We start from the raw sequence: 15154 nt of genomic DNA, 5'->3' as shown, positions 1-15154 counted from the left end.
GCAGCTGACAGGCTTCATCTGGAAAGGCACCATATTAGTTTTTAGTTTAACGGATTTGGAAGGAGGTTGTTGGTGTAAGAGCTGCTGTCCTTCCCGGTATGATCTTGCTGAGGCAGGAAGTGCTTGAGGAAGTGTCTCTGGGAACCGCATGAGCAAAATGAATGTCCAGCTTTTCCTAGTTGTTTGCCACAGCCTTTAGAGTTCTGCTTCTGCTGCAGGTGGTGGATGAAAGGTTTTCTCCAGATGTGCTCAGCACACTCAAGGAGATGAGCGTGGCCAACTTCCGGAGAGTCCCCAAGATGCCTGTGTATGGGATGGCACAGCCAAACACCAAGGTAATTGAACAATGCTGTGTAGTTTCTGAGAAGAGAGACTGAGATAGGGCCAAAGAGCTCTCGGATTAAAAACAGGCATCATCATCATCATCATCATCATCATTATTATTATTATTATTAAAAATCAAAACAGGAATTTGATCCTTAAAAAAATAAAATAAAAAGACAGTGGAGTTTCCAGATTTCCAACACCTGTGAAACCCAGTGAAGTTGGGGAAACAAAAGGAAGCTGGCTGAGAGCCCTTGAGAAACAGTCACACAACTAACCAGTTGTAGGGTTGTTGCTTTTTAAATCTTTTAAAATGCAAGCATGATTGTAGTTACTCATTCTCTGACTGATTGATTGCTTTTCAGGTTTATACATTTCACTAATTTTGCAATCACTTTAACATTTCAAAACTTGACTTCCTTCCCCCTCTTTCTGCATTTCCTTAAACTTATTTTTAATATCTTCTGCATATCCAAATTAACTTAATATGCTCTTTTATTCATCTACTTTAAAGGTATACTCTTATAAAACTGCAGGTCATTACAACAATCCTGCCAATGTTCTTATCTGCTTACAATTTAATCAGTAAATATTCAATAAACCATTTCCATTCTTTTATAAAAAGTTTGTTATCTTGGTTTCTTATTCTTCTGGTAAGTTTCACCATTTCTGCATATTCCATAAGTTTTGTATCCATTCTTCCTTTGCTCGGAACGTCTGCTTCTTTCCATTTTTCAGTGAGTAGCATTCTTGCTGCTGTAGTAGCATACATGAATAAGTTTCTATACAGTTTTGGTAGTTCTGTCCCTATAATTCCCAAAAGAAAATCTTCTGTTTTTTTTGTTTTTTTTTACAAACGTTATTTTAAACATCCTTTTCATTATATATCATTTCCCAGTAAGTGTTAACCTTACTACAAGACCACTATTATTCATTTTCTTCAGGCTATCGGGAATGTCTTGACCTACTTGACAGATGCGAAGAGGAAGTATTCCCACATCTTGTGGGTCAATCTTCGTGAAGATGTGGTCCTAGAAGGGAACGAGCAAACCTACACCGTCCGGGAGGTGGGCAACCTGGAGCAGCAGATTACAGTGCCTGCAACGTCACCTGAACAGCTGGAGGTGAGAGCTCAGGCGCTTTTAACTTCTCTTTTTTCCTTCGCCAGGCAAGTATTGGGAAACTTTTGGGTTGATCTGGGGCAGTTAGCATTTCACAACAGGCAGCCACTCTGCAGGAATTGGAAAATAATGATAGTTCTCCTCTAGGCTGGCTTCTAAGGATGCTATGCAGTTAAAAAGTATCCGACAAGGAGATTCTTACTATCTGTTTACATTGGATGACATGTTGCATCTTCCATTGTGGCTGTTGTTGTATTGGTGTGACAGGCTAACTGTTGCGCCCCCCCACCCCAAGCCCCGGTTTTTAAACTCTTATGATGCAGGAGTGAACAAGGGGGACGCATCCATGGTGGCATTTTGATGTATCCAAGTAAATAATGTGTGCTCAGCCTGTTGTCTTTTTCAGATTTAACCTTTACGTCTCCATATGGAGCTGATCGATCCTCTTTCTTAGAAATTATAGATGCCTGCCTTGCTTGTTCTCCCCCTGCATTATTTATCAGACAAACTGAGTTTGAAAGTATTATTGGCTCACTCCATTTATTTTTTTAATTTCCACTTTGGAGCCTTAAATTGATCAGCTTTCTTTCTTTTTTAATTGATTTTTATTGTTTCTCAAAGATTTAAACAAATTTATTTGCATACAATATGCCATTCTCTTGCATATTTCTTTTTGACTTCCCACCCTGGTGTTTTTGTTCATATCCTTGGTTGCTGCATTATGCTTATTATCAACTCCCCCTAACCCCATCTTATATTTTCCCCCCCACCACTCATATCTCGAATCCTGCTCACGATTTAATATCGCTATAATACTTCAACAGTATAAAAAGGCCTCCACTGCGGTTGTTGCATACATAAAAAGATTAGTCAGCTTCTTCAGAGTCTCCATCCCAATTATCCCCTAGCAACAAGGCTTTGGGGTTTGTTTTTTGCGGGGGGAGCACCAATTTAAACATCTTTTAAAATTCATTATTATTAATGGCACCTGCTTTCATAGACCTCATTTCTTTTTGTCAGATGCATGCAGTTACGAAAAGTAGGCATACAAGGATTATGGGGAGGGGAATCGTAAGTAAGTGAGGCCAGAGGGAAACGAAAAGTGATAATTGCATAGTTAACTGTGGTAATTCCTCATGAGCCTTTTCGTTTGTTGGTTTGGCCTCATTGCTTCCCTCCTTCAGAAACTTGAATCCGTTGTGAAGAATGACCTGCTGAAATCCCAGAAATGGCTCGAGGTCTATCTGGAACAGGAGAAGCAGATGAAAATGTTAAAGACATGCCTGACCATGCAGGAAGTCTTCAACCAGCACAAAAGCACCTGCCAGGGGTTGGTGTATAAACGGGTTCCAATCCCAGACTTCTGTGCTCCTAAGGAAAAGGTAAGCACCACACAGGGACCCCATATCTCTGCCCTCCCACCTTCTTCCACATGGGAAATTTTAAGATGGCTGATACTTAAGCAACCCTTCTCTCCGCTTGCTAGTCTTCTACTGAATACAGTGGTACCTCGGGCTAAGTACTTAATTCGTTCCGGAGGTCTGTTCTTAACTTGAAACTATTATTAACCTGAGGTACCAGTTTAGCTAATGGGGCCTTGCGCCCCCGCAGCACGATTTCTGTTCTCATCCTGAAGCAAAGTTCATAACCCGAGGTACTATTTCTGGGTTAGCGGAGTCTGTAACCTGAAGTGTATGTAACCTGAAGCGTATGTAACCTGAACCATATGTAACCTGAGGTACCACTGTAGTCCAGCCTTTTGTGGGTGCCTTTCTTTTTGGGGTGGGTGGGGGCATGGAAGTGAAGCCTCTTGTGGAAATATAATTGCACAGCTGCACATAATGTTTTGTCCTAAAACCATTTGTTCAGCTAGACAAAAACCAGGAGCCATTATTCCCCCCCCCTTCGCCCCGTCCACTTGATTTTGCAATAGGGATGCCCCCAGGGATTTTGTCTAGCCTTTCTGTTTTTAAGTAAACAGACCTGATTTGTGCTTCATGAAATGCAGTTGTCCTGTGGTTTTTTGCACTTCTCCAAATTATGTGATACAGTTCACATGACTCAACTAAAGTCTCAGGTTGCTCAGCCCCTGGATGGGGGCGAGCCCGCCCCCCACAATAAACCCTGTGTACACTTCCTTAAAAGAGGCATTGGAATATGCATTAAAAAAGGTAAAGGGACCCCTGACCATTAGGTCCAGTCGTTGCCGACTCTGGGGTTGCAGCGCTCATCTCGCTTTATTGGCCGTGGGAGCTGGCGTACAGCTTCCGGGTCATGTGGCCAGCATGACTAAGCTGCTTCTGGCGAACCACAGCAGCGCACGGAAACGCCGTTTACCTTCCCACCGGAGTGGTACCTATTTATCTACTTGCACTTTGACGTGATTTCAAACTGTTAGTTAGGTGCTATTTAGAATCCCTTTGATTAAAATCTGGTCTGTTTGTAGTGGATTTGCTTCATCAGGGCATTGCTGCCACCTAAAGGCCTTATGAGGGACAGAACATACATTTGGCACATGCCGTGAGTGCAGTACTGAGCACTGAGCACGTGTGAAAATCACACACACACACACACACACACACACCTCTGAGAAAGACTAGGCTGCTCACAAATGCCCTTTGTATGCCACCTTTAGGACTTTGACCAGCTGCTGGAAGCCATGAAGGGTGCTCTGGCTGAAGACTCCCGCACAGCCTTTGTGTTCAATTGTCACAGTGGCAGAGGAAGAACCACTACAGCCATGGTCATTGCTGTCCTCACCCTCTGGCATTTCAACGTATGTACTAATTTGGAGACCTGTCCCACTTTGTGAGGGGTCTGGGATTCTGCAGGGAGGGGTACCTGATATTATGGGCAAAATCCTTCCTGAAATGTGTGCAGTGCCCAGGGTTTAAATCTTCTTGGCTTCTGCAGAACAATTTTAAGGACTAGTCTTAAGTTTCAACTTTTTTAACATATACAATCAAGATACAATAATATATTCTCTCTTATTTTTGTTGACTTCCCACCCCGTTTTTCTTGGCGGTGTTGTTTCTCCCCTTCCACTGCCCCCTATTTTCTATTAAATCAAAACCACAATATTATAATCTAATTACACCTGTTGCTCACAGCTCAAATCCTGTTCGCAAGTTCATCGTACTATATTATTTCTTTGAGTAGTCCGAAAAAAGCATCCATTCTTCCATAAAACACTCATCATTAGATTCTCTTAATTTTGCTGTTAATTTTCCCCAGTTTTTCATAGTCCATTATCTTGCTTATCCATTCTTCTTTCGTGGGAACTTCTTGCTTCCCCTTCTGCGCATAAAGAATCCTAGCTGCTGTTGTTACATACATAAACCACTTTAATATTTTTTGATTGGAATTTTAAGGAATTTTCTTAACCTATGCAAGATACATAAATAGAAATAATGGATAAAGGATACATTTTTAAAAGAATACATTTTCTAAAACATAGAAAGTGAGAAGTACCAGAATTCTATAATATTCACAGTTCCTTGTGTCTTACATGGCATATTACTAACTTCATGAGCAGCCATATATTGCAGTTAGTAATAAACAATAAAAATAAACAAAGTACTGTTGTTTATCTCCTGTGTTGCTCAATAATCAAACCTAAGACTCCTCTTCTTGGTACTTCAGGGAATCCCTGAGATGGTTGAAGATGAAATTGTGAGCGTGCCTGATGCCAAGTACACCAAAGGAGAGTTTGAGGTACGTATCTTCCATTTTTAAAATTAGGCGACAGAATATTCTTAAGGTAGTGTTTCTGAAAGGGCAGCCTTAACCACCACAAATAAATAAATCAGCACTATCACCACAAACACATCTGAGTGCACAGGTGATCTTCCATTTTGCTCGGTTGCTGCTGACATCAGTTTCTGCCACATCTCTCCCACCGCCTCTGCAGTAACTGAATTCTGGGGATCCCCCCATATTTTCAAAAAGGGGGCCGCCCCGCTCCCAAAATGTGGTGAACCTCAAAAGGACACACCAGGACAAAGATGTTTAGCCATGCCATATCCTTTTGAGTATTGCCAGGAACCTGGCAAGGTGAAGCAACTTCAACCCATGTGTCCCTTTGATGATCTCCAGAGCACCTTCCTGGAAGGCGCACTGACGATCTTTGCCAGGGACGTGCAGGGCGAAGCATCTTTGCCTGCACATCGTTTTCAAAAAAATAAGGTGGCTGGCAGTGGATGGGCTTGGCTGGATTGGGTGGGGGGCATCACACATGTGACATTATGGATGCATGGCGCCCCCCCCCCCAAATATTGGGTGCAACTCGGCACTGCCGCCTAAGTTTGCAGCTCAGAAAAGAAAGGGACAAAAACAAAATATTGAGGAACAGAATCTTTTGTCAGTGCTGATCTGAATCTGGCATGATCCACATCTTCCATGCTGGTGGGCGGGTTTGTACCGCCATACCCAGCAGGTCAGTAAGACATTTTTGCAGGCTGGTAACTTTTGTGGGCTTATTTGCAAGGCTGCTTTAAAGGGATCTAAAGAGTCGGAACTAAGTGTGACGTGTTGATTCCTGTGAACATTCTTGAGACTGGCATTTGCACTTGTCAGAAGGTACTTTTGTGTCCCTTATGTGATGTTTTTTGCAAAACTAGTAGGTAACGGAATGCCAGAAATGGGGGGCAAACTATTTCCCTCTTTACTTCCCCCATAATAAAATTTCAGCGGCTTAACATTTGCTCTTTGTGAAAGAGAACATTCCAGGTGGGAAGGTTTCATGTTAAGCTGGGCCCTTGCTTTTGTCTGCCAGGTGGTCATGAAGGTGGTGCAGATGTTGCCGGAGGGACACCGAATGAAGAAGGAAGTAGATATGGCACTGGATACCGTGAGTGAGACGATGACACCCATGCACTATCACTTGAGGGAAATCATCATATGCACCTACAGACAGGTAAGCCTAGCAAACGCGTACCATGGATGTTGCTTTGAATTTCCGCACGCCTTTGGTGGCTCCCTCTGTTCTTTGCCGTTTCACTCTGCTGTTAAGACAGACATAGATCTGTTGGCAATTAGTTTCAGTGGGCAGGGCTGGACATGCAAATGAAATGGCGGGAGGAGTACAACAGGGAGAGGACAGAGACATCAAGAAGCAAAGGGTGTTTGCTGTCTGTTCAGATTAGATAGAGATCAACTGCTGATCTCAGGAACTGAGTGGACAAGTCAATGGGGAACGGGCTGCAGTTTTGCTTGGTAATGGTTCGCCTGCAGTTTCAGAGAGCTCATCTTTGACTGATCCACATGTTGTTATAGCTGGGGCAGGGAGGGTCTGGCCCCCTGCTGCAGAACCTTCTGCCGAGCTTGTGTTCAGGACTGTAAGAAATTCTGTGGCCTTTATCAGTTATAAGCATTAAGCAAGCTTACATAATTTCCCATATTTAGCTTAGTATATTCTCCAGGTGATACTTTGCTTTGTCTCTCTTGGCTTTTGTAGTCATGGGAAAGAGGGCAAGGAGTTCTCTTATCTACCCAGAAGCTATCCTTCCTTGTAAGATACATGCCCTGATTTGCATTGTCTATTAAAAGGACATCAAAGCCTGCCAGTTTCTACCAGAGCTGCTGGTTGGTTACAGCAATCCTGTGCACCAGCGCTAGTGCTCACCATCATACTGCTATCAAACACCCACCCACCCACAAACATATGCACATCCTCTGCAACAATATATCTGGAAAGGCACTTTTTGTGTACAAGTTTTTGTGAGGCTTTCTTTGCATGATATTTCATGGATTGCAAAGGAGCTTTTTTAAAAACAAAACAGAAACATGCTATCACATACGTAACTGAATCGTAATTCTGTGCTAATATATAGAGAACACTGATTCCAGCACCACCGCCTCCCTGGAGTCATTGAAGCCTGAGGCACTCTGACACCAGTTAAAGAATGCTGAACAATGTGGGTCACTGTTTGCAAACATGACACCAGTCCCATGACAGCCTAACCTGTGTGGAAGCTGTTTGCAGTTGTTGATATACTGAGCAACGGTAGTATATATTAGCCGAATAACTAGCCTTCAGGTCACAGAGTTCATTATTTACCAAAAGCCAACAGAGGGCAGCCGAGTGCCTTTGGATTTTCTGATAATATGTATAGATGCTGTTCTGAAATCTGCAAAAATCCAAACAAAAATAATAGGAGGGGTCACATACCACTTTAGAAAGCTCAAGATACTGAGTCAGTGTGACAGTCATTTTCCTTCCAGTTTAGAGATGGCTCACATCTCCGTGTTTACTGCTTGACGCCCTGCATGTGTGAATGACCCATTGTGCATGAAATTGTTTTTATTTTACTCCATTATTACTTACTTCACATATGTAAACACCGCAGAGGGAAATTTCATGTCGTTTGAGAACGCAATCCCAAACGCAGTCCTTTTTTTCCAACAGGCTTCATGGTTATTCTGCCTCCTGTAGTGAAATAAACGTACATGCATATAGGAATCGGATCCAAGATCTAGCTTAGGAAGCCAATGTTCGGAGCATTCAATGCCCAGACCCAACACACAGCTTCAAGCTGTTTGCATATAGGGTGGTTTCTGCTAGTCATTAAAAGAGACCTTGTGCAGTAGTGCAGACACAGAACTGAGCCTGTGTGTCTTTTTTTTCTTTTTCACTGGCTTGTCTTTTCCCCCATTACCCTGTCTGGAAAAACCTGTTTGACTTCCCTGCTATCAAAAGCCCAGCAGTTCAAGATGAATGAAATTTGGCTTTCCTGCCTCAGCCGCAAAGCTCTAGGGGAACTGTGGTTCCTGACAGATGTGGGCTAGTTTAGAGATCACATTGACCTCCGCTAGTGTGCCTAAGGTTTATGAGAAGCAAGAGCCTATAGCTGGCAGGGGGATGAAAAGGGCCTTAAATGTGGAGGTGGGTGATCTTGGTCCTGTTGAAGACCTTGTTGCTTTGATACTTACCCTCTATCTTTCCTTCAGTTAATAAAAATGAAATCCAGCATCCTAACTAATATTTATCCCTGAATACAGCTCTTCTCCCTTTTACAGCTGTGGGCCTTTGTCATCATGTGAAGCTTTTGGGTGTTCTTAGTGAGTGGAAAATCCCACTAGATGGCAGGTTTCAACAGCCAAGCACTCTCAAAGGCTACGAACACAGAGCATTATTGCATGACATAGTGAAAACAACAAAACCTTAATTTTAAAACCACATTATCAGGGTGTGTTTTAAAATCTCACTGTCAATCTTGTGTGTGCGTGTGCTTTTCTTTAAAAAGCAAACAAACTGTTTTAATATCTCCATATTCTGGACTATGAACATTTTTTAAAAACCAACAACAACACATTTGTTCATAGAGAGCTGGTGGAGGATTTCCCCATTTGGTAGCACAGTCTATGCAAGACTTACTAAAACTAGCAATGAATCTGATCCTTGCATGTGCTAGGCTGTGTGCAGGCATTTCCTCACCTAGCAAATGGTTTGTACTTTGATTTCTAATCAACTATTGGAAAGGAGGGAAAAGGTGGCTGAAATAGACTTCTCGTTGCCTAATCCTGAGCAAATATTTAGTATTGTCAGAGCTGGCAACAGCAGCCAATAGTCTACTAGTGTGTGGGTAGCACACATCCCCTAAATTAGGATATGTATTGTGCAGTCCTGGGTATGCAGAGGACTCTGTATGCAGAGGATTTCCCCTGAGCTATGGTCTCTTCTTTCTGACTTGTACAGAGTCCAGTTTGGAGAACAATATGTGTAATCGTGCCTCAACTCCCAAATTGCGTTTGTGAAATTGGGGTTAATTTAATTCATGCATGACTAATATTTTATCAATGATCTCTGTGGCCGAAAGCACTAAAAGTCTGTAACGCATAATTAACATGTCAAATAGGTGGAAATGCCACAAAGATGCAACAATGGCTTTTTTATTTTTGCTAGGAAAAAACAACAACACCATGTCTGTTAACCATTCCTGGCAATAATGCCATTACAGTGTGACACTCTGAATAATAATAATAATAATAATAATAATAATAATAATAATAATAACAACAACAACAACACTTTATTTATACCCTGCCCATCTGGCTGGGTTTCCCCAGCCACTCTGGGCAGCTTCCAACCGAATATTAAAAATAATACATCATCAGACATTAAAAACTTCCCTAAACAGTTGTTAAATAGTTGTTTATTGCCTTGACATCTGCTGGGAGGGCATTCCACAGGGCAGGCGCCACTACCGAGAAGGCCCTCTGCCTGATGCCCTGTAACTTTGCTTCTCACAGTGAGGGAACTGCCAGAAGGCCCTCGGCGCTGGATCTCAGTGTCTGGGCTGGATGATGGGGGTGGACACGCTCCTTCAGGTATACAGGACCGAGGCTGTTTACGTCTTTAAAGGTCAGCGCCATCGTAGGAAGGGCAGTTCCACAGATTTACAGATAAATCAGCCGTGGCAACGGAAAGAAACCTTCACATTAAAAGGCATACTCATGAATAGCCGATGGGCAGGAAAAATAATGGGGAGGCTATCACTTTCCAGTGCTGTTTGTGAGCTCCCAGAATTACCACTACCAATGAAGTAGATAGGCTGGATTATCCCCTTGAATACAAAGGGAACAGGGCACCAGGAGGCCAGAGTCTTTTTTTACATATGAAAGTCCCTGGTATGGTTAGTAACACTTAACAGTTGTTTAAAAAATGGGTTTTAAAACAGCCTACCCCCTCCCTCTCGGATTTATAATCTTCATGAGGGCATATCTTTCAATACACACTTTTTTAGACCCAGGTTTTCCTTCTTTGCTGCCGCACTGCGCTGGGAGCACTGGTGCCTTTTAAGTTTTCCAGGTTTTCCTGGTCGGTATAAAAGGTAAATACAGAGCCGTGGGACATAAGCAGGTAGTCTTCTCCTCCGCCTCATGAAAAGAGTCCTCTTTCCAGTGACCTCGAATCAACCCTGCACGACGTGGTGTTTTTGGAAAAAAAGGAAAGCAAAAACATTTCAGAAATAACAAGCATATACCCCCCAGGGCCTTTGCAGGGGGGAAATGTCAGCCTGGGCTCAGTATTTGGGATTGGTGTCTGTATGGACTAGCAATAAATAAATAAAATAGGAGTTCTGGAGGGAAACTTCACCTTGAAGTTACTTAAAAATTAAAAAAAGAAATCCTGGTCAGGATTGCAGAGATCACCTCATGCTGAGAGTTACAGCAGCGCTTGCAGCCTGCAATGGTAAACGGAAAATTATCTCCTTCCCCAGCTCCTGTAACTGTTCAGTTACAGACTGTGTTATCAGAAATTAGTCACTCCTAGATTTTCCAGTGTGGCTGTGATATGGCTTGACTTCTGTTCTGTTAGAGGTACCAGTAGCATTATTTATATGGGTTGGGGATCTATGGCCCTCCAGATGTTGTTGGACTCCAACTCCCATCAGCCCCAGCCAGCATGGCCAATGGTCAGGGATGATGTGTGTGTTGTCTCAAGCAACATCTGGTGAGACTGGTGATAATATGAAAGAAAGATTTTTATTCTTTCTCCTTAGGCTTTTCTTAGGACTAAAATGTCAAGATGTGCTGATGTTTTGCTTTGTTTTTTAATTTACAAATTTAAAAAGTGTGTATTAAAAGAGTGTGTATTTGGACTGTATTAATGCATACCTAATCTGCGCTAAGTGATCCTGAGTATGCACTTTTTTTGCTTTGCTGGATCAGATCAAGGCCAATCTAGGTCAGCAACCAGCCAGCACTAAGCAATTCACCAGGAATTTGGCCAGTGAGCCATGAACTATCTTGGCAGCGACAGAATTGCTGCTAGTAGAATAAGGGTTATTGGCAGGCTATAAAGTGAATAAGGAAGCAACAATTTTATATATATTTGTCTTACTTTAATTTGTTGTTACACTAATGCCTATATATATATATATATATATATATATATAGGCATTGAAGTAAAGTAATTAAAGTAAGACAAATATATATAATATATATATATATATAGGCATTAGTGTAACAACAAATTAAAGTAAGACAAAGTTGATTTCCTGCTATAATTGGAAATCATGGCCAATACGATATTTTGAAATTAAAATATCAAATAAAATGGACAGTCTATATGCAAATGACTATGAATCGCTTTATATGGAATTTGGTACTCTGATTAAACAGTGGAGAAAATTGACTCTTCTTTTCAAGAAGAAACTCTATGGATAAAATGGTTTTGTTATCAAAATTAAATTTACTGCTTCACAGCCGAGGTGCGTGGCCAAGTCTAAGGGAATTGTCACTTAACAAGGGCTCCCTTGGAAGTTCATATGCTACATCAATGCTCATTTTTTTGGGGGGGGGGTATCTTGGAATTGCTTCTGTCACATGGAAAGCCCTTGATGCACCTTCTGGTGAGTGAAGAACAGAAGCAATAAGGCAACTTTTACTCATTACCTTAAGATTAGTACGGGCTAGAAATCAAAATGAATATTAATTGGGATGTTATGAATCCAGCGCCAAGGATTCAACCTCATGTGTAGCCTCCATCCCAAAATTTATAGATTGCTGCTCTTGGCTACATCCAGTAGTCCATTTTTAGGCCACAGCTGTGATGACAGTATTCCAAGGTCAGGGAATTTTTAAATTCCACATCATATATGTAATAGACAAGATTGGTCCTCCCAGTGAATCCGCAATTGTTCCAGTAGAGGGGGATTTGTATGTAGGGCTGCTCTAAATATTTTCTTGTTGTCATTTTCAGTCCAAAAATACTGCTTCTGGGTGGCAGTGTGTGCAGAAATATTTCCCAGGGAAAACACATTTTTGCATTAGAGAATATTCACCTTTTATTCTCATCCTGTTCACTGATGCTTTAGCATTTACTCTCTCTCTAGATACTGATTCTTTCTCCTTCTGAGTTTAACACAGAAGAGACCATGTCACGATGGAGTGACATGTGAGGGCATCACAGACCTGTTACTGCTCAGTTGGAGTTGGCTGTGATGATATCACTGAAGTAAAGCCAGTTGAGGAAGAAAAGATAGTGTAAATCAGTGGTGGGAAACCTTTTACTTTCAGAGGGCCACGCTGCTTTCTGAGTAACCTTCTGGGGGCCAGATGCAAGTGGTGGAAATTGCCAGAGGCAAAAGGGGGCAAAAGGAATGAATGTAAAATTTAGGTTTATACAGAAGGGTAGTTTCTACACACTTCCTTCATCCCAGCAAGCAGGAAGCAGGATTCAAAGATAACATTCCAGCCAGACAACATCACTCAAGGAGGATTCAAAGCAGGGCCAGGAGGGGGTGTGGCTGGGGAGAAGGGGGCATGGCTTGTGGAGTGTCCCAAGGGCCAGGTGGGAGGGGCTTGGGGGCACATTTGGCCCCTGAATCTGAAGTTTGACTTCCCCGATGTAAATGAACTAGGTGAACCTTTTTGACAACTGTTGCTGGGAAATAGTTGAGAGCTGTGTGCTTTTTGGAGGAAAAGGTTTCTGAAATGCTCTCGGTTCACCCCTGCTTTGGATGTTTCTGTAAGCATTTTAAGCCTCCGTTCGATACTTAACATGACAAGAAGCGATGTGGTCCTTTGAGACTTAATGTGGTTTATTATGTACAAATGTGGAAATGTTTAACATCTGCCCAGTACTAAATCAGGGGAGGCGTTGCTCCAATCAGGCTGCTTTGGGTTGTCTTTGCACTCTTCAACTGCTGCTGTTTTCACCCCAAGGATCAAGCAAAGATACTCTGAGGCCCGGAATGTGTGGGGTTGTTGTGTGTTTTTTTTAGCACAGCAGTGGTTTTTCTTTTCTGTACTAAATGGTTTCCAGGTGACAGGGGAGAATGCCGTGCCCCTGGCTCTCTCCTAAAACACTGGTGGATTTTAAAGGTCTCCCCACACCCCACCCCACTTTGTTTTTAACGCAAGTTCAGGTGCCTTTTAAAACCATGTGCCAAAATTCCAAAACAGCAGCCTTCGAGCCTTGCCATGGTATTGGCACAAAGCTCCCTTTCTCAAGCCCAGTGAGGTCAGCAAAAGGTCAGCAGGGAAATGGGCCTTTGGCTGCTAACTTGCTTTCAAATATTCATCCAAAGCAGTAATAGGTGGGCGCAGTTGTTATCTCTGCCATTCTCTTGCTAAAACCGGCTCTTGCTCAAAGGTTCAGTCTCCATCAAGGTCCTCCCAGCTTTCTTCGTGACTTGTACCAGCGACCTGATCACAGCCAGATGTGGCCCCTTCAACCTTGCCTGCCACATTAGAAACAATGACGCTTTACCCCTCCTCTTTTCTTGTCTCATGTAAACTGCTGCAGATTTCCTTGGAGAATATTCCCGGTTCGTCATAACCTGTTTGCAAGTCTCTATGTCAATTTCTTTCTTTCAATGCATGCTTGTTCATTCCTTCCAAGTAAACCTCATGGTTCACATGCCACGATGCCTAAACGACAGTTGGGTGACTTTTTGCAGGCATTGCCCACGCCATCAAAACTTGCAAAGGGAGGGAGAGAAATAAATTGTTGCATATGGCGTTCATCTATGTGAACGTTGGATTTTTATTGCGGAACAAGCCTTCCAAAAAGCTGCTAGTAAGGAAACTTTGCAATAAAATGCAGGCTACTTCTTCCACCCATATTAGGTTCATATTGCCTGCTTTTGTGTGGCAAGAGCAATATTTGCCATACAGAGTTGCAAGAGGTGTTTGGTTAGGCACTAGGTGTGTCTTTGGCAGGAGAACAGCTTCTGTTGAATAGGCTCCTCATCAGATGAGCACGATTTCCAGGTTGCATGTGAATTTGGATTAGCTTACTTCATCTTGTCCGGATTGTTTTTTGTTATTGCCAGGGTAATGGAACTGCTGTGTTTTTGTCCAGCAGCTTTACTCCAATCCCTAGCATTTGAATGAAGGCATTAAAAGGTACCCCACGCAGGTAGGTTATGACATGTTCCTCCCTGCGGATCCTAAATGGCACATCTTACCTGCCAGTGCTGTACCCTGCAGGCTTTCCGGACAAGCTTTTTCTTGAAGGAGAGGGCTGAGTTGGTGGGTTTGTTTCCTACTGTTGTGCTAGAGGCTAAATCTCAGTAATCTTGTGTCAACGGCTTCTTTTGTTTTTATATATTACTGTTAACAAGTTTGTTTTTTTCTTTGCTATTGTTCACCACATTGTGAGCAGTTTCCTCGAGGTTGACTGGTAGTGCCTATGCATGTTTTAAAACCCAGGGGACTTAATTGGAAGAAGAAGGAAGAAGAGTTTGGATTTGATATCCTGCTAATTTATCACGACCCTGAGGAGTCTCAAAGCAGCTAACAATCACCTTTCCCTTCCTCCCCCACAACAAACACTCTGTGAGGTGAGTGAGGCTGAGAGACTTCAAAGAAGTGTGAGTAACCCAAGGTCACTCAGCAGCTGCGTGTGGAGGCGTGGGGAAGTGAACCCGGTTCACCAGATTATGAGTCCACCGCTCTTAACCACTATACCATGCTGGCTCCAGTGGGGGTATTGGAGGGGGGAAAGTGTGTCATATGTGTTTCTAAAAGAAACATATTAAATAGATTTCTTTCTTTCTTTAATCCCACTGTCCCAGCAAGAAAATGTTGTAATAGTATTGGAATACTCAGATACAGTAGGTGAAGAGAAGAAACTCAACTTAAGGACAAGTTTACACAGAGTTTACAAATGAGCATTCAAGCCTCTTGTAAGCCACATAGCTCTGTGCAGATGGCTAATGTTTTCTCAGTGACCCATCTGTCAGTTCACTTTCCGAGTC

At 42.5% G+C, this 15154-nt stretch overlaps 1 protein-coding gene across 3 annotated transcripts in view; it reads left to right on the top strand.

The window, feature by feature from the left end:
• Positions 1-15154, top strand: part of PALD1 (phosphatase domain containing paladin 1) — a 105589-nt gene that overhangs the window by 66423 nt on the left and 24012 nt on the right. For all 3 annotated transcript variants that reach the window (XM_081861789.1, XM_081861787.1, XM_081861788.1), the window contains exons 13-18: positions 219-335; positions 1269-1448; positions 2630-2827; positions 4081-4221; positions 5088-5159; positions 6220-6360. In XM_081861789.1, coding sequence (XP_081717915.1) covers positions 219-335; positions 1269-1448; positions 2630-2827; positions 4081-4221; positions 5088-5159; positions 6220-6360 — 849 coding nt within the window. The remainder of the gene's footprint in view (positions 1-218; positions 336-1268; positions 1449-2629; positions 2828-4080; positions 4222-5087; positions 5160-6219; positions 6361-15154) is intronic.

Source organism: Podarcis erhardii (assembly GCF_964252035.2).
Source record: "Podarcis erhardii genome assembly, chromosome: 5".
NCBI lineage: Eukaryota > Metazoa > Chordata > Lepidosauria > Squamata > Lacertidae > Podarcis > Podarcis erhardii.
This window is presented reverse-complemented; position numbering and strand designations above follow the sequence as displayed.